Source organism: Lichenostomus cassidix, chromosome 2, assembly GCF_008360975.1.
Source record: "Lichenostomus cassidix isolate B80296 chromosome 2, HeHo_3.0, whole genome shotgun sequence".
Taxonomy (NCBI): Eukaryota; Metazoa; Chordata; class Aves; order Passeriformes; family Meliphagidae; genus Lichenostomus; species Lichenostomus cassidix.
In genome coordinates, this window is record NC_139482.1 from 44,138,548 (window position 1) to 44,158,512 (window position 19,965).

Consider the following 19,965-nt stretch of genomic DNA (forward strand, 5'->3'; position numbering starts at 1 on the left):
ACTTGCCCTTGTTTTTTGTGTCGATGCCCTTGTCCATGTTAAAATTCAGAAGCATTGCTTGCGGTTCCTGAAAAAACATTTCCTTTGCTTGTTTTTCTTTTTGTTGGGGTTGGGTTTTGTTTTCAAGCTTAAACTCAAGAAATGTTTTCAATGTAGGAGTTTTAATTAGATTTTAAAATAGACTGTAAGAAGTATTAACATTAGAGTATTACTCAAACAATACCCAATCGTGCCATGTAAGCTGAAGCTTTCCTATTACAGTGTTTCAATTTCTGGAGCAAAAGTTTTCTAGGGAATGATACTATCCCTTGTACAGTCTGTGAGATCCTAGATTTTTTTATTCAGTTTGAGATTTACCAAAGAATTATTCATGAAAGTAAACATCTGAACAGCCTCATGTAAGTTATTTTAATTGAGGCCAGAAGTTATTTTAGGCTGAGAAGCTATTTTGTTGTCTAGTTTTAAGTGTAACTTGTTACATTTCCTCTAGAGGATTTGCCATTGTGTATTTCCAAAATGCGTAATCCGGATCTACCACAAAAAGGACATTTGAGAATTGTTTATAAATATTTATAAACTGCTGTGATATTCCCAGATCAGAGGTGATTTAGTAATGTGATGAAAAATTATTTCCTGGAAAAAAACACAGGAGTTCCTTAGAGGTTAATGTAATATTGGAATGCCGACTGAGAATACTATAGGGAAATAAACCACATGAAAATCAAAAGTTAAAGTTCCTTGTGATTTTAAAGCATATATACTTGAAATGAAGTCTTTGCCAACTTCACAAAATCAAGGTGGTGGGGCTGCCCACTTACTCCCAAATTTATGGGTAAATGTCCCCCTTCTAATACATGCTCACAATCAGCAGTAGCAGCTGAATCAAAGGTATAATTATCTTTACAGATGGACCAGTTTGCATGTGTGAAAAAAGATTTATTTTTACACCATTTCCAAAAGTGTTTTGATGAAGACCTGAAGGGAGAACTTATTATGAAAATGTTAATTACAGTTGTTAACTTGATGCTCAAGATCCTAGGAGATCAAAGATGAAATTCCAGTTATCTTCATCATCTTGTGTCTCAGACTGTAGCCCTAGCAAGAAGGTGTCTCTGCTGACTCCAGGAATCACTTAAAGTTTTATTTCCTTTTACTGTGTATCCTTTATTTTCCCCTTAAGTGTGTGTGTGTGAAAAAAGTTACTTGGAAAAGTCCTGCTTACTTCCCCATGGATATGACTTTCCTGTAGTGAAGCCCTTCCATGCTTTTAGAAAGTCAGAGGCACCTTTGCACTCAAGTGCTTTGCATTGGAAGAGCTGAGCAGATATCCCAAAGCTTGAAGGGAAGGATGGGTCCCAGGACACTTCATGCTCTGTCTTTGAGCTGCAACATGAGTGTAGCCTCAGCAAGCCCTTCTTCACCTTTCCTTTCCCTTGCCAGTGCTCAGTGAGGTTTTGCTACAAGGACTGTAGGTGAAAGGACAGAGGAAATCTCAGTACTCTGGTGAAAATTTTGAGAAGATTTATGCCTATGTGGCATTGCAAAAAAATCTTGCCTGTTGCTCCTTGCTATGTTTTAGTCACATGTATTCTTGGTCTTGCAGGCAAGATTAGTGATGGTCCTTTGTTTCTTTGGCACTTTTCTTCTACACAAATCAGGGTAATTTTGTTTAGATGTACAATTTGATAGCCTTTATTAAATACTCGTTGTTGTCTTCCTTAGTAGATTAAGAGTTAAGCCAGAACATTGTGACCTTTCTTTTTTTTTTCAGCTCTATGGTGAGCATGTGTCTTGTTGGAGGGATCTTCTTGTCTTGATTTCACCTAAGCTTCTATACCATCTGCTTCATTTTGGTGAAATGTTGTTTTCTTGAATAAAGAGTTTATTCTAAACTTCATGGATAGCCTAACCAAAACAGAAAAAAAAAAGCAGTGCTCTCCTTCAATGTGGGTGTACTTCTCTTGTTTGAAGAGCAGTAATCAGATGATTGTAGAAAGGTAAACATTGTATTACAAGGAAGCCCACCGAACTAACCAAAAAACCAAGAAAAACCCAACCAACTACATCCCACATAATTAGCTGAGGAGCAAATTAATTGTTGTGTTTAGAAAATAGAGCAGATTATTTTTCTACAATGCCTCCACTTCTGTAGTACTTGGAGCACTTAGTTGTATGCCATAGCAGTGTTGCTCAGAGGTGGGGTTTTTCTGAGCCAGAGCCAGCTTAGGTGCTTTACATAGCCTCGTTTACTTGACACTCATCATGAATAAAGAGGCAGTAATAGTTGTCTCTTCTGTATAGTGTAGGAACTATAGTGTGTTCATCGTTATTGTATACATTGCTGGAGCTCATAACAGAGGTGCAAAAACTGTCTCATGCGTCTGAAACTGTAACACAGCACAGAGATGGGCACCTTTATGATTGCCCAGATAACTGCATAAATCAAATGACAGAAGTTAATACTGAGAGCTGAATTTACTAGAATTCAATTGAATGAATAAAAGTCATGAGAAAATAAATTAGAACAAATTTCATTAGTAAAATTAAATGGACTGAGCTATAGTTCAAACTGTATAGTACCTTCAATTCACACATAACATTAACTACTACATTTTCTTCTTCAAATATGGGGAAATATAGGAAATAATGATATAATGATGATAGTGACATCTAAATCTTTCCAGTCATTCTGGGAAATGCATTTGACATTTATATGCTTACTTTTTAAAAGGGTGCTTTAAAATAATTATGGATTTCTTAGTTGGCAGTATAAAATATTTTTGAGTGTTACAGCAGAGTATGTTCTCTGTTCATATACAGTCACAAGGATTGCACTGCCAACAGTTTTATAAAATCATGGCATAAAATTTTAAGAACTAAGTCTGATTTGACCCGACTTAGTTAAACATGTTCCTTTTTGAGAACAACATTGATGTCTGTCCTCAACATCTCTTAATATCCCAAATAATTTATCTTTTTCATTTATGTTTAAGTAGGGGGTGATTGCTTTCAATGCATGAAACCTGAAAAATAATTCTGAAGTGAATCTTTCAAGTTCTGTGACAGAAGTTTAGATTGTATATTAGGAGCAATTCCTTCACTGAAAGGGTTGTCAAGCATTGGAACAGGCTGTCTAGGGAAGTGGTTGAGTTGCCATTCCTGGAGGTATTTAAAAGATGTGCAGATGTGGCTCTTAGGGACATGGTTTAGTGGTGGACTTGGCAGTGCTGGGTTAATGGTTGGGCTCAATATAAAAGGTCTTTTCCACCCAAAAAAATACAATTGTTTTCTTTTCTGAGGTTTACAGCAACAACTTTCTTTTTGTTGGGCAAATGTTCTTGTGACCTGAACACATTTGTGAAAAATATGAGTGCTTTCAATTAATTTTTATATTTCATTTTCTGTTTCTGATTTCAGATATTCCTTGTAGTTATTCATATCCAGGACCCTGTGTATAATGGGGAGAAAACTGGACCTTTCTGGTTTGACTGATGAAGAAGCTGAGCATGTGCTCCAGGTGGTTCAGCGAGATTTCAGCCTTCGTAAGAAAGAAGAAGAAAGGCTGAGGTAAGGATAAAAACATGATTAAAAATACTAGTCTGCTTTAGTTATTACAAACCAGAGAACACAGGGTTTTTTTTGTGGTGTTCTATGCATTCATAATCATTCTTGTCACAGAGGCAAGAAATATTCAAACTCCTCCACATGAATTCAATTATTGAGTGGTAATTAATTTTTGCATTTAGTCTATCCTAGATTGAACCACAGCAATGGTCTCTTAATCACCTGTGTATATCTCCTGGGTAGAGGCTAAGTAGTGTTTGACGTAGCAAAAGCAGAAATTTTATGTGAAGAGAATTTTCTGCCTGCTGTAGTCAGTTCCTTTTTTTAATTCAGAAACTTTGTCTACATACAAACATCTGAAAGTGAAGAAGTTCAACCCATCTCTTTCCTCCAAAACAGCTAATGGGATATGTTATCCATTGTATTGAGACAACTTAACTTTACTTTCAGTAGTGTGTGTACAAAATGGTTGCAAGCAGAAAAAATCCAGAAGAAAACAGGTGGAACTTGCTTGCATGGTAGCTGAGGAAATTCAGTATGTGACAAGGGGACTATGGATAGAGACTTGAATTGGTAGATGCAATATTTTTCTTGTAGTTTCAACAATATTTCCTTGAATTATTTTGCCTGATTTTTTTATTACCTTCTTGGAACACATCATTACTTATCTAGAATGCTCTGAAGTCTCTATCTGTGGTTGGCAAGTGCACATTCTCTTACTGTGCTACTCATACCTCAGGCATCATCAGTTTCTTTTTTGTTTAGTATCAAATTGAAGTCAACAGAGCAAGAAGATGACTGAAATCACCCGCAAACAAAGCATATCTACTGTGTGTGATTGAAAGTGAGAGGAATCCTGTCTCTCCTGGAACATTAGGAGAAAGAAATGTGGCTTGCAGCATGGGTCTGATTCAATTTTGGCATGCTGTGCCAGTTCTTGCTTGGGTTGGTACTGCAAGCTTGCTGCAGGGAGGACAGACTGGATGAGAATGGCACACAGAATTTTTTTTTTGACTATTTGTTGTACCATGTGTCGTTCTGATTACTTTGGTAATTTTTCACAACACAGCCAAGAGATTCTACAAACAGCTTAAGGAAGGTGAGTGTGTGAGCTTTCTCTGGCTTTTTGTACTGTGACTGGCTGTATCTTACTGGAGCAAGCACAGCACAGTTAGGAAGTGCTGGGGCATCTTGCCTGTTCTGTACAATGGATCCTGTACTGGGAGGAGGAGGGCAAAGGATGAAAGGCATGCACACAGAAAATTGACCAGAGAGCCTGGATAGACAAAATTTTTGCTGGTGTTTGTGTTTTGCCATTTTGCTGCTGAAGTTTTTGGTGAGACTTAGTTGAATGATCACAAGAAGATAATTGGTGTGAGAAGACAGCTAAAGCACTGGAAAGGTAGGAGAAGCACATAGATGCAACTCAGCTTATATAAGAGTATGTATATTTCAAATATATATGACTTTTTTCTTCTTGCAAAATTATGCCTTTTGCAAATATTAAAGTATGTTAAAGCGCTGCAAATAATGAGCTGTACTGACAAAGTTCTGAAATACAGCTGATATTTAAGATACGAAATTAAGGAGTTTTAATGACACTAAAAATTGCCAGTAAAGTTAAAAGCTTACTTCTGACTTAAAGTTATGACTTTTTTTTTTTTTTTCATTTTTAAATTGGGTTACTTTGGTTGTTTTTGGTTGTTTGGTTTTTGCCTTTTCCCCAAAATGCAGTTAAAGGAAGGGTGTAGCAACACATCTTTTTGTCTTAGTATGTTATTTAAAATGTATAAGAAACTTTTTTGATCTTGCTATAGATTAGGTTTTTCAGTCTGTAACAAAAAGAGATTAAATCTGCTTTGATGTTCTTGGCTCTATTGTGTTTGTATTTAGAACATTATCAACAGGCAAAGTTTACTGCATAATTTCACTTTAGAAATGCAACTTTGTAAAGCTTTGTAATCTTTTCTAAGATAAAAAAACTGGCATATATATATTTTTTATATGCTAGAGTTTTAGACTTCTTTTAACAAATTCAAAACCAAGGTATGTCTGAAGGTATGGTTTTGCATTTCTTTTTTTATTTCCCGTAATTAATTTAAGGTAGCATCATTAGACTTCAAACAGAACTGTTGAAGCTTTTGCGTGTGATACTTTCTTAATATAGGGTTTCTGTATAATTCTTCATATCAGAGATCGTTTTATTTTTGGGTGCTTTCCCCCACCAAGATTTAAACAGCTCTTTCATATATCTCTCTATTATACCTACTGGTATCAATCGTATCTAAAGATCAAGAAATACTTAAGGGAATATATGATAGATTTCCACTGTATAAGGAGAGCAATAAAAGCTAAAAAAACTGTGAGTGGTTGAAAAGTTCAATTTTGCTTTGCTAGTGGCAGCCAAACAGTTAACTAGCATACTGCAAGAATGAAGCTTATTTTTACTTCTAATAAATGTTTTTGAGGTAGTAAAGTAAAATAACTGTTTTAGAGGTAACATGCCAATGTTTTTTCTGATATTTCTGGTTTTACATGTTAATTTATTTTTCTGTATTCTGTAAACAAAATGACATCAGGTATGGAGAAAAGCCATACTGATCATCTGCATTTTCTACTGCAAAGCTGTTTTCAATCTCTCTGCAGTGAGAATTTTTTGCAGCAGTTCTCTAATTTGAGTCTTTCTCAGAACTTTTTCTCCTACTGTTATCAGGCAGGTTGCTGCAGGACATTTTGTGAAAAACATTTGTTGGCTAAAACCAGTTAGATAACAACAGTAAGAAAAACTGTATATGTTTAGTGATTGGAGTGGTTGGTTTATTATGCCTTATTGCTTCATCGGTTTGGTTTCTTTTCTTGCTATGGCTTTCAGCCTGATAGAAGATTAATAACATTTACTGTTCTTTGTCACTTGTTCACCCTTTATCTTTCTATTTTGATTATGTGTTCGTTTTGTTCTTTGGCAGTAGTATCATGTTTTTATTTACTCCAATGTTAGTGCAGTCACACAGAACCATTGTGGCTAAAATTATAACACAGACTTGTGAATGGATGGGCTGAGTTTACTGTAAATCAGTTGAAGTAGACAAACCAGACTGGTCTGGCCTAACTAGGAAGGTGGTTGGTTTCAGTTTCTTGGCATGTGTGCCCAGGACGACCTTGTGTACATCCCGTCTGCCACTGAATCTCTGCAGGCTGTCTCTGGCCTCCTGGGGCACTAAGAATCATGGATGGCTTTTAAGGAAGTTGATTGGACATGCTAATGTTTTGTTTCCTCATGTAAAGTCTTATTAATCTTGAATTTCAGACTTTATGCAGCTGCAGAATGTCAGCAGTGGGGAAGACTGAACTGTGTTGAGGGTTAAATGTCTAATATTTTGCTGTGTATAACCTCTTTGTCATATCTGCAGTTTGGGAGGGATTCTGTACTCTTTTTTATAATACTTATTTTTTAAAAGAAATTATAGATGAGAGCTAGTAAGAGCTTCCAAGGCCAAATGTGTATTTGTGAAGTAGATGTTTTTACATAAACAGATGTGTAAAAGTGTTTGCAGTCTTTTATTTGTTGCCTGTTCATTCAGTTTTCAAGACTGTCAAAATGTGCCACTGTTTATTCTCATCCACTGTAAGCAAAATCAAGTCCCTCTTTGGTTTTTGTATTTATGAACACACTTGTCCATTTGTTTTAGGTCAGGAATGTTGAGAAGTCAGGGTGTTTTAAATAAGTGAAATTATCATTTTACAGAAAATAATTGATGGATCATCTTATTGGGGTTGATGTTCCTGATCTGTTATGTTTTAGCTATGTGGACAGGTTAAAAAATGGCTGTTCTTATTCTGAATTTAACATTCAGAATGACTGCAAAGGGAGGAAAATTAGAAGGGCAGAAGGGTTCTGGCATAGAAAGGGCTCAGTGCTGATCAGCTGCAAATAGAGCACATGCTTTACCTGTCAGCAGCTACTTTACCTTAGGAGGCCATGGTTGGAGTGACTTAAGCTGTCTTTCTATAATCATTGGTTAACAAAAGTTTCCATCTCCACAGTGAATGCTGGATCAGCTTTTTGCATGATGGTATTCTAGTGGTAAATCTTAAAAACTTGCACTTCTCAGGGATGAAAAATGCTTCTTTGCAGACAAATGGTTCTTTTTAAACCACTGTTGTTAGTCACCTGAGAAAATGAATTTACAAAGCAAACTTACTGACCTTCTGGTGCCACATGGATATGTGATCATAGCACATTAACAACTTAATATACTTACGTGGGGTTTGCTGGAACAGCCCAAGGGAAGTGTTGAGAATTGACTGTCACCCATAGGCAGAAACATCACCATGTCTTGATGTTGTATCTTTTATAGCTGGGTTGGTGAATATCAGCCTTGCTGCCTTTATTTTTACAGTCACATTTTCAGTTGTAGTAAAGACAAACACAGCAATTCATGATCAGTTTTCCAGAGGTGTTTTATTTGCAGAAAAGAATGAGATGTCTTTGCTCACTGGAGGGCCCTCTCTCCTCTGGTTGTTCTAATTACCTTTTCAGCCAGAGAATGGGCAAGGGATTAGAACAGGGCATTGTGTAGAAGATTATGAAATGGATAAAATTGCTTTTGCCTCCTTTCTTCATTTTTGCTCCTTTTGCAGCATTCCACTGTAGGATGAGTAGGTCTGTAAAGAGGCTTCTGAAGAAGCAAATTCTCATTCCTTACAAAGCCCAAAACCCAGTTCGACACTTCCTTGTCAAACTACAGTAGACCTCAGTGTTTTTAGAGTATGTGTCATGGGTCTTGTAATGGATAAAGTATTGAATTCCTTCCAAAGCTTATTAATCAAAATATTGTTGGTGTGAGTCATATCAAAGTGGCAAAGTGCCAGAACAGACATTTGGGTAGCTATCTGTTGATTCTACATATCAGTTCTTGTTCCTCCTTCCTGTGGCAGGCTTGTATCAAATAACTTAAACTAAACAAAAAAACAAGCAAAAAAAACCCCTGTCTGTCTTCCCTCTTCTCCTTATCTCCAAGCAAAGCCATTTTATGTTTTCCTGGTGAGGAAGGAGCAGGAGATTGGTGTCATTGCATCAAACTTCAGAGTTTCAGCAGATGAACTTATGATCAATACCGTATTGCTTGAGGAGATTTCATAAGGTCAGCCTTCCTGCCCTTCATTCTGGTGAGCAGTGTGGGGGAAGCCCATTACTGTGACTCATTTTTTTTTTAAGTGTTTTATTAAAATATTTTTTATTGGGTGGTCAGTCTTCTGCTTCCTTTGCCTGCTTATTAGCTCCCTAAGGGATCCAGAGAAGGAGGCTGTAAAATCCCACTTCATGTCCCTGCTTTTGCCCATGAGGCTTGAAAGGAAGGCCACTCTGTGCTAGGGAGAATGGCTAGCATATCTTTATGGGTTGTCCTGACAGGCATGTTCTCTCCCCATGTTAAAGGTCTTAGAGCAGTTTACTCCACTTAAAAAGTTGCTCTTTGTGGATTCCCATGTTAAAACAGTTGCACACTTCTCCAGTGCCAGGTTCTGCTGAGCTGTCATAAGTTTAGCACTCATACGTCTAAAATTATTTTTAGGTGCAAGGAATGATTCATCAGAATCATAGCTGCATCTAAATACATTATTTTCCTAGTGCTTTAACTTATAAAACAAGATTAAAACGTATGTAGGGCACTACTGCTGTTTCCTGGAAGGAATGGTTTATTAACAAGATTAAGAGCAAGATGTCTTTTTTTTTATAGCTTATCACCAATTTGTTACATAATGTTCCAAGATGCAAACCTGTTTTCTAGCTCACACAGACTGTCGGGATTAAGAGTTGTCAGTAACTGCATCTGTGTACAGATGCTTTACACTGGTACTGTGTATCCCTCTCTCAACAGCTGTGTTTAATATTTTAACAGATATCCCTTAGCGGTGTTCTCAGGTCAGGATAAGTTACTTATCAAAATATGGCAACCTGGATGAATTCTGCATGAAAATCAGATAGCTAATGGTTGTTTTTGCTGCAGTCAGTGAGGATGCACTTTAAAATGCATTTAGAAACTGTTACTTGCTGCTAATTTCAGGAAATATTGATCCAAAAGTGCTGCTTGCCATGGAATAATGCCGTGTTTGGGGTTAGACAAGGAAAGAGGTATCTCAGCAATGATGCAAGGTCTTACCTCATGTGCAGTGCAGCAGCATTTTGAGTCTTTTCTGTGGTTTGCCCAAAACTCCCTGCTCTGACACCACAGGGTTCTAGTGCAAAGGTGGTGAAAGTGTAGTTTCTGCTGACTCTGACATTGACCCCTGCTTCACCTGTAAGAGGAGAAAGTGATTGCAGCTGACGAGGCAGTAGGATCTGATTTATGCTTTACAAGTGGGAAATCAGAGCACTGGAAAGAATCTGGTCTTTGAAGCAAAGAACTTTCAGGTGTTTTATGTTATATATTTGGGCCAAATTTTTTTTCTGCCTAATGGAGGAAAAAATGCCAGGGTACTTCCAAAGGGCGGGTTATCCTTAGTTGCCACTAAAACAAGTTCTATGCATCTTCCTTGTGCAAGCTTGTGACTGTGGTGGCAATGCACTGTGAGTTTCCTTGTTATTTGAGTGGCATGTAGATGCTACAGGGGAATCAGAGATGGAACTTCTCAACAAGTTCTTTTTGCCAAGTATTTGAATATAAGCAATTCCAGATGTGAGTTTCTGGCTTTTTCAAAATGTATTTACAGATGCAATTTCAACTGCGAGGAAATGCTGGTGAACTAAGCATCATCTCTCATGTTTCTTCATGCTTATGAAAAGGTGCAAAAGAAAAAGCCTAATTTTAGGGAATATTAGAGAAACTTGTATAGAAAGAAATGTCTCCTTTTAACAATTTTAATATTGATACGCCATGGGAGATGTAGCTGAAGTACATCCCACATGAACTGTGCCAAGCTTGCATAAACTGTAGGTAAGTATTTAAAGGAAGCAGCATGATATTGCAGAGATGTTATAAAACTCATTGCAGGCTTTTTTTGTGTAATTTGGTCTTCATTGTGCATTATGGCTAATCAAATTATTGGCTACATTTTAGCTAAAAGAAGTGAGTGTTCTTAGTGATAATGAATAGTTATAATGTAAAATCAATATTTAATCTCTGATGTCTCATGTATGAAGTGTCTAAGCTGGTAAACGTGACTTGTAGTCGCAATCTTCTCTCACCTGTCTGGCCCTGCAGAGCGGGAAAGGGATGTTCTCTTGCATAGGAACTCCTGTCTTTACAGTTTAGTCTGCCTTAAGTGTTGGTTTCTCTGCATGTTACTATAGCAGTACAATTGGTGGTATTTTCAAGTTATGGCAGAACATGTAAATAAACATAAGAGGAATGGCTGCATAACATATTTTATTCAGGATTTATTCTTCAAATTACAGTTTAGAGAACAGGGGTACTCTGAGTGCATTTTCATATAATGTTCACTAACTTGTAAGCAGCGTGAAGTGTTACAGTTTTGGAAGAGGTGTTGTATTTAAAGTGTGGGTTGGTTTTTGGTTTGGGGGTTTTTTATGACAGAAGGGAATGGTTTTACTGAAAGTTTCTATAGCAACCTGCTATAGGCCTGCCCTTGTCTGCACCAATCTGGATGGAACTGACTGAAGCTGCCGGGCTTCCTATCTTCATCGTCTTTGGTTCTCAACAAAATTAGAAATACTGCTCATCATTATGAATTTATCAATTCATTATCAATCTGAGCTATGACTTTTCATTTAGATGTGAAATTTGACTTGTAACCCTTTTTTTCAGAAATATGCATTATGGAAGTGTAAAAGTACACAATCAAGAAACATTGATGTCTGTGAAAGGAAAAGACTTCCGCTTCTATCTGCAGAGTAGTAACCAGAAGTTAATAATTAGAGAAGTTAATACTACCTAAGAAGTATTGTAGTATTTCAGAGAGAGTACATTTAAGGAAGTTAATATTGACTAGAAGTTGAATTTGCTGATGTTTTTGTTTCAAGTATTGTTGGTGAATCAAGGCGTAGTCTTTGCTTACTTCAAACATTTCCATGCTCTTCATAGACAATGAAATTTTTCTGGTTGTCTTTTTGTGGACCGTTCCTGTGCCCCAGTTGGAAGTAAAACCAAGAGCAGCTGTAAGAAACAGCACAGGAAGGTGACAGAGTGAAAGAGGGCTGCTGTGAAGTTGAGTTGCCCTTACCCCTGACTGTGGAGCTGTATCCTACTGTCCATGCTTTTGATTATAAAAAGGTGCATTTTGAATACTTTCAAATACTTCCTTTTTGAAGCCTATGATGAACCAAAAGCATCTTGAAATTCACATGACAAATAAATGTTCTGTGTGTGGAAGGAGTGCTTTGAGGAGGGAAGGCTGCTGTATTAGAAAGAGCAAGTTGAGTGTTTTGTTCATGTTTTATTCACTGTGGTGAAGCGTAGGGAGTATGTCACATGATCTGCCTCAAATTATTGAACCAGGAGATGTGAACACTAATAAGTGGCTTTGGTGAGTTTGTATTTACCTAACGCCTCATCTTGCAGGTTCTCTAGAACTCTTGTCTTGTGTTCTCTAGAGCTCTTGAAGCTGTGCCAGAGGAATAAGCTGTGCTAAGTGGGATGTGGTTCTTAGAAATCTGTCCTGAGTCTAGGAACCTGTGTCTTGAGAGGTCCATGGAAAGACAGCTGCTCTATAAATTACTTTTGCCAGATTCTTCACTATTATACCTCATTCCAAAGTGAACTATTGCAAACTGTAATCTTCTTGCTTTCCAGAAATGTCACTGTGTGTAGCTTAAGGGGAACTCAATTTTTAGTGTTTATAAGCATGTTCCGTTTTTATGGTGGGTTCCTAAGACTACCAGTCAACTTCTGTGAGGAATGGAGCTGACTGAGTTGAGGTGTATGTTAGAGATCACTGATCTCTATTTCAAAAATGCCAAAGTTTTCAGCATGAAGTTTTCTAAATGAAATTGGTGAACATTTTCAGCTAAAGGAAAGAGGGATATGTATGTGTGGGAGAATACCACAGATGTCAAAACGCTTTGTCAACACTTCCAAAGTATAGCTTCAGAAATATCTTTGGAGATACTTTTTAACTGTAACACATTCTGCCACTTGTTGGCTCATATTTGAAATAAAATGGATTTGCTTTTGTTACCTCTGTGAAAATAATACAAGGGGTAGTAGTAAAAATTAATATGCCAAATTTTGGATTTATAGTATTTTAGACATGCAATAATTGTCAGATATATCTCAGCTGAGGGTATTATGCAAGTTAATATACCATGAAATTTTGCTGCAATGGGTGTTGCCTAAGTATATGATCCTACCCTATGATAAATGCAAGATAATTATAATTTACCCTTGAGGGGTGCAGTAAGGATCTTCATGTTTGCCTAGGGGAAGGAACTAACATATGGGCAGTTACTACAGTCATACTTTTTACTGTAATTTAACTTGGGGTAAATTGTTAATCTGCTGTTGCCTTTATTTGCAGTTGGTATGTATTTGGCTCTGTGCCTGAGGCGAGAGCAAGTCTTTGAACTGCACACCAGAGTTGTTTTTGATTGGAATGAATTATAACTGCTCAATGTATTTGCTTTTGCCTCTTTTCCTTTATTGCTGTAATAATTTAACTCTCCTTCTAGTTGTGACTTAAAGTTCTTCTGAAAGCAGTTGAACTCAAACATAATTTTTTAAGCTTTTTCCTCTATGGTATTTACTTTACCCATTCTGCTATCCTAACTCCATAAAGGAAAATAATAAATACCTCTATAAAGCTGGTTTACAAGAGGATTAGTATCTTAGAGCATCATAATAACTCTTCGTTAATGCAGTTCTTCAGTGCATTAGAAAGATGCAAACCAAATGCTGCTTTATGGCAAATTATGTGTGGTTCTTGATATGGTGTGGATTATAATTTGGCTAGTAAGTATTGAAGGATATAGGCTGCAAATGGTGTGGTGTTTCTGCAGCACTTTCAGCTTGAAAGGATATTCTAAATTTATCTTGGTTTTGTGAAGCACATTGGAAAGGGAATGAAGCACAGAAGTCAGTGTTTGCATCTCAATCAAAAGAAGTCTAAATCAGGAAGCAATTAAAAGAGATGCCTGATGGAGGTAGCAAGGATTTAATAATTTTTTTTCTGCTGTACGGAAACCCTTTGATTGGGATTTAACAAAAGAATCTTTAATATCTCTCTTGGCTACTGTATAGCATTTGTCAGTGAGGGTGGCTGATTATGTGCTGGTGGCATCTCTCTCCTTTATCCCCTCCTCAGTTTTCATCAGTGCATGATGGACATTATGTTTTTTCTCAGAGCACAGCTCTAGGAGAGAGGGGACTGTTGTATTGTGACAGATCTGTCATTAGAGAGGTGCAGCTCATTAATGTTGCCACTGTGGTCCTATGGTTTTTATGGTTCTTGAACCTGCAGGAGGTGATGAGTTATTTGCTTCTGTTTTGATTTTGTGGTAATTTTCTTTTTCTCCTTTGCTTTCCTATCTGAGAAAATAAAAATAAACTTGTGTTCTTCTAGTGGGAATGTTGAAAATATGATGAATTTTAAAGGCTTTTTTGTAACTGCATGTAGGCTGTCAGTTATCCTGGAGATAATCCTGTGGTAATCCTTCCATTACCTTGGTCACACAAAAGAATGAATCTGTCTTTTCAATTGATGTTCCTTCAGTTGATAGCAAGATGTCACCTATGACTGTCTTTTGAAAACTTGATTTTATTGGCTTGTGGACTACTATGAAAATAGTCACATACTTGTATGGCAGGTATGGAATTTCTCTTGTTAGATAGGAGACTGTAATCTAAATAATGTCACTGGTAAAGAAATCTGCTCCATGCCCTAAAATATCATTTGAAGTTTCTATATGCCTCATAAATATTGCCTGTTGTTTTTTCACTGTTATATCATTACAGCTAGCTGAATTTAGTGCATGAAAGTGGAATGTGAATTTGTTTCATGTATAGCTAATTGATTATCTAGATAAAGAAAAAAGTAATTTTACTGTAAATTAATTAAAATTGTTGTGAAATTGTATTTCTTTTACTTTCATATTTTACGTACCTTGGTTCTTGAGAACAGTTCTTCTGTGCTAACATAAAACCTAGTTAGGTTGTCTGATTTGTGAACTGACAGATTTGTTCTATGGTAAGTGGTGAATCTGTGCAAAATTGAGTTTCTTTAAGTTCAGAAAGGAGCTTTTAAACAGTTTATATATCAGTGCAGGACTGGTGAATTTTTTGTGTCTGTGCGGGCAAAGTATATGGTAGCCTGATCATTCTTTTCTCTTCTGCCACCTGGACTTTTCCTTTTTTTTCCCTGTAAGCTTTAATGTTCTATTGTTGTTATTGTTATTATTGTTGTTGTTATAATTATTTCCATACAATACTAATAAAATCTAATATATACTAGTTTTCTACTAGCACAGTATATAATAGAATATTAATCAGTACAACCACACTAGCAAAGTGTGCTTTCAGACTGTGAGAGCAGGTGAGAAATTAGAGAAGAAGACTGCCTCTGAAATAGAAGGTTTGTAGCAAGTCAAGCATGAACTTTCACGTTTGCCATTAAGACACGCTAGACTTGCAGCTCTCCAAAGGTGCAAACTTGAGATTTGAAAAACTAGCTTAGAACTTAGTAGCCAGCTTAGCTTCAGAAAGGCTGGACACTGAGATTGAATTAACATCCGTGGTTTTGGAATAATGTTAAGCACAGAGTCTTTTGGATGGCACTTCTGTCATTGAGCTGTAAATGAGAGCTTTACTGGCTTAGATTATACCAGCTCTCTGTAAGAACTTGCTTGAAGGTGTTTTTAATGTTTTATAGTGAATCTGAGAATGTGTGACCTTTAAATTCTTTACGTTTGCCAAACTTTTAGTTTAGTTCCAGGCTGGTATTTTTATCTTTTTGCATTCTCAATAAAAATGAGGACAGAACCCAAGTATTAATAACACAAGAGGGAATAATTTTTCTTTCTAATCAAACAAAATATTATTCTAGTCCTTAGTAGAGTCTGTGATCACCAAAAATGGTTCTCCTAGCTGACAGTTCTCTCAAACTTAATTTGTCTTTAATCAATCGAGGAAGTAGTTCCAGCCACTGTAATGCAAATAATTTCTGCCCTTGGGTAGTGTAAAAAGATGCAGCGTTCCATTAATCAACTTAAGACTCAGTTTCATAAAAGGGAGGACAGCAACTCCACCATCACAGAAATTTAATTTGTGCACTTTTCGGGAGTACTCTGCTTTGACCTACATTTCTCTGGCTGAGTCGATAGCATTGGCACTTTTTATGATAACATAGACTGTTTTTCAAAGTTCCCCCCAGCCTCATGTTTACAATAGCTGAGTTAAATAAGGTAGGTTTCAGGTGCATATCAGTAATGACACCTGCTAGGAATGGCAAGTCAACAGCTCAGATTCAGCAGTTAAGTGATCTTGTAGACTATTGCATAGGAAATTCCTGGCAACAGGACTCTACATTAAAATGTTCTTTTAAGCAAACAGTCCTGGCCATATGACATCTACTTTGAATGAATTAGAGCAGAGAATAATGTTGCAAGAGGGGAATGTGATGTCAGCACTTTGATCAGAAATTATGATTTTTAAATACACATGTTATCTTGGTATTGCAAGCACTGCTGCTTTAACATCAATTATTGACATTATCATTAATCACAATTAAAGTGATGCGTAAATCAGCAGTACATAATTGTAGTGTATGTTAACAGGTGGGAATTTTAAAACTGCTATGATGCTTTTTGCATTCAGTGGAAAAATCTTCCAATACTGACGTTTGCTGCAGAATAGTAATCTTAGAAATTTGCAGAGCATTTCAATCATGTATTTGATGTCTCCACATTTAACTTGCTTAATATGGTGGCGTTTTCCTTTGGTTAGATTGCTTCGGTATTTTACACTTTGTAATGGTGATTTGGGTTGTCTGAGACAAGGGAGATTAGGAAAGAGAGAACAAGAAAACAGTGACTTCCATGATATTCTGTCTGGTGAATCTGATGTTCCCTTTAACTGCTTGTGTTGTCATGGTTTGGCTGCCTCTATTGTGGTTTTGGAGTCTAGCTCAGTTTGCTTTGCATGGATAAAACTCCTCTTCAGTACTGTGGATTTCTTTCTTCAGTCAAGCAAATATTTTAGTTTTAGATAACAGCAATTAGTATGGAGGATGTAAAGTCAAGATTTAGTCTTTTTCTTTCTGAATACTAAAAACTAAACTGTGAGGCACTACAACTCCAAGATACATATGTATTTAAGTCTTTGCATTTTTTAGTTGCCTAATGTAGCAAAACGGGAGAACAAAACAGCTTACTGTAGAGATGCTAATGGATATTAGGTTTCATGAAGCATTCAGAAAGTGGGTGACAGAAATAAAAATCACCATATCTTTTTATATGCTGCACATCTTGGAAAAACTAACATTCTCCATAGATGTCTGTGACATCATGATACATGTCAGTGCTGATTGGATCTGTCTGCTGATATGTATGATTCAGGTTGTATGGGTCTTCTCTCTTTTGGAGCTCCTCAAATGTTTCCAGGTATTCTGCTGCTTTGCAAAGTTTTAAATTGTGCTGTGTGTTCATTTTCCTACATGGCTTGTGAGCTGCTATTTACTACCTCAGGTGGATCACACATGATGTGCTTCCTAGAAAAGCATTTAAGTTTGCTTTAATAGATAAGCAAATGTTGAGAAGATTGCACATATTGTCTTAGTTTTAGAGTTTGTGACAGTAAATCCATTTCTATGGCCATAATAAATCACACAGTGGTATTTATTGCAGAACCTTTGAGTTATATAATTACTCTCTCTGTTATCAATGTCAAAAAGGCAATGAAAATACTATATTTAAACCAAGCTCATGCATAGTCCTGATGATGGGTTGTTTAAAAGTGGATGTTGCTTCCTGGCAGGAGTCATTTGACAGGGTGTCCGTTTTCCCTCCACATTATGTGAAATCTAGTGAAATTACCCAGGAAACTGACTAGAGGGAGGGCCTTGTACAGAAGGAATTTGTGCAATAAGCAGCTGCCATTAAAAGTAGAAAAGCCTGATGTTTCCTGTGTACCAGATGCCATTGGCATTGCAGTGATCCTGGCTGTTGGTTTAAAGCACTGTGGGTGTAGGAACTTTCTTCTTGTGTTGGGAAAGTCTCAACTGGCACTGGCACTAGGATTTTGTCATGTTATCCTTAGTATCCTGCCTCTTCCTTGGCTCATGAAGTATGTGGTAGGGGGAAAAAATTGCACTCTCTCACTGAAGTGAGTGTCTGTGTGTCTGTGTGTGTGTGTCTGTACAGAGGATTTAGGATGTGGTCTGGAGGCTCTTCTGTGTGATGCCAGAATGGACTCACAAATCTGTCCTACCTTGGGAAAGAGAGGAAGGCTTCACAGACTTTGGCTGACTGTGTTTTAGCAAGATGCAGCAAAGTGTGATCATGTTTGACTTAATGAAACCCTTTAATGTACACCTAGTTCAGAAAACTTGAATGTAAAAATTCTTATTTGAAGTTCCATATTTACAGTTTCTTGGTATTCTTTATCACATGCATTCTCCATCCCCTTGATGCTAACTGCAAACTTGACCGCTGCTGCAAAAGTTGAGCTGAGTTCTTTCAATTTGATTCATTGCCGTCCTTTTAAAATCCCTGAAGCATTGGTGAGATGGAAGTGTTGCTTGTGCAGCTTTTTCATCACCAGTAGGGTTGGATGACTGTGAGTAATTAGATTTTTTTGTAAAATATCGCACAAGAAGTAATAAAGCCATCTGTGTTTTCAATTTAGCAATGTTATGTCTTCAGGGCTTCTGAGGAATAAGAAGTTATATACTGATTTTCATCAAACAAATATGAATACTCACTGGGAGAGTCTGCAGCTTAAAAAAATTGGAGAGTTGTGTTTCAGCTCAAGTTAATATTTCTGCAACTGTACCTCACAAATCCACCCCTGAGATAGTAACACTTCAAGAGTTAAAATTTTAGACATATTGAGCCTTTTGTTTAGACCTGTTATTTACAGTTGTCCTAATGTTTTTAGTTTCCACGGGTTACATGCAAATCAAGTACCATTTCTCTGTCTATTAGCTAAGATGAACCTATCATATGAGAGGCTCTAGCTTTCATTATAGACCCAAATCTTAGTTAGAGAACTGGGATTTTGTCTTTCATCCATCCATTCACAGTTATCACTTCAGTGTTGATTATGAAGAACTAAATTGTCAAGTGAAAGACAATTTAAGTTGATTGCAAACATTCATGGTGTGGAAATATTCCATTTTCCCCTTCTTCAGCTGGTTTTCACTAGCATTGGCAGATAATCTGTCATTAACTTTTTTACCTAAAAGTGAATTTGTATTAAAATAGTTAACAGTGAAATAGGCTTGAAAGCCTACTTTCAAGGTCTTTGCCTACTAATGTTTGTCTTATGCAAGAAACATACAAAAAAGACAAAATCCATGTGACATTGCAGATTGTATTATAAATACTTCGAAGTTTGTTTCAAATTTCTGAACTCATCACAAAGATTTGGTAAGTAAATATGTAAAATTTAACTTTTCTTTCCTGAACACTGTATTATACTGTGACTGCTATTACTTCCAGTCCATACTGAAATATTTGTCTATACATCACGCAGTAAATTGCTGTAGGGAAAGTCACGAGTGGTGACTTAGAGTTGAAGGTGTCTCAAAGTTTATATTCTGTAGCAATTTCTCATTCAATCGTGTAACAAATACATTTTTACTGTTTGATTAAATTTAGGCTATAAAAGTTAAATGTCCTATCCTTAGTTTTGTGAAATAATAAGAGGTGGAGGAAGTGCAATTTCTCCCCCTTTCCTCCTAATTTTGTTACCAAAGGAGAATATGCTCATCCTTCCTTTTTCTTGTTGCTGCTTCCAGATGATACAACTTCATTCTCCTCTGTTTCATGCTTTGGGCAAATGCAGTGTTTGTACCTCCAGTCTGCTATACCTTTTTGCTAACAAATTTGATTACAAATGTGTTTGTTGCTTAGTTGCTGAACACAGAAATGCAGTTCAGGCTTTGTATGGATATCTGGCACTGAGGCAGTTTTCCAACATTCTGTGTAGCTGTTGTCCCTGTTAAATACATCTATGGGGGTACTTTCCCATAGGGAATAATACTGTAAAAGCTTCATTGTTCATCTGAAGGAACTTTAGATGGCTGAAGTCTATATCCTCACCAGCAAAGGACTCTTTGAAGAAGTTTATCTGCTTATATAAAAGAAATGGTTCCAAACTCAGTAGAGTAGCTAAAATACCCTTCCTGACTTGGAATGGGACGGGCATTCACTTGAATGTTCTTGAAGCCTTGCCATGGGCCAGTTTTCCATCTTGACAGAAAGAGGAGAGGGACTAATTTTCTGGGCCAAGA

The 19,965-nt window shown here is 36.8% G+C and overlaps 1 protein-coding gene across 5 annotated transcripts in view; it reads left to right on the forward strand.

Moving 5' to 3' along the window:
- Window positions 1-19,965, forward strand: part of MYRIP (myosin VIIA and Rab interacting protein) — a 210,982-nt gene that overhangs the window by 11,460 nt on the left and 179,557 nt on the right. For all 5 annotated transcript variants that reach the window (XR_014849835.1, XR_014849834.1, XM_085051324.1 and 2 more), the window contains exon 2: window positions 3,418-3,567. Coding sequence is in view for 3 of the 5 variants with exons in the window: in XM_085051324.1 (XP_084907450.1) it covers window positions 3,458-3,567 (110 nt within the window). In the remaining 2 variants the exon portion in view is untranslated. The remainder of the gene's footprint in view (window positions 1-3,417; window positions 3,568-19,965) is intronic.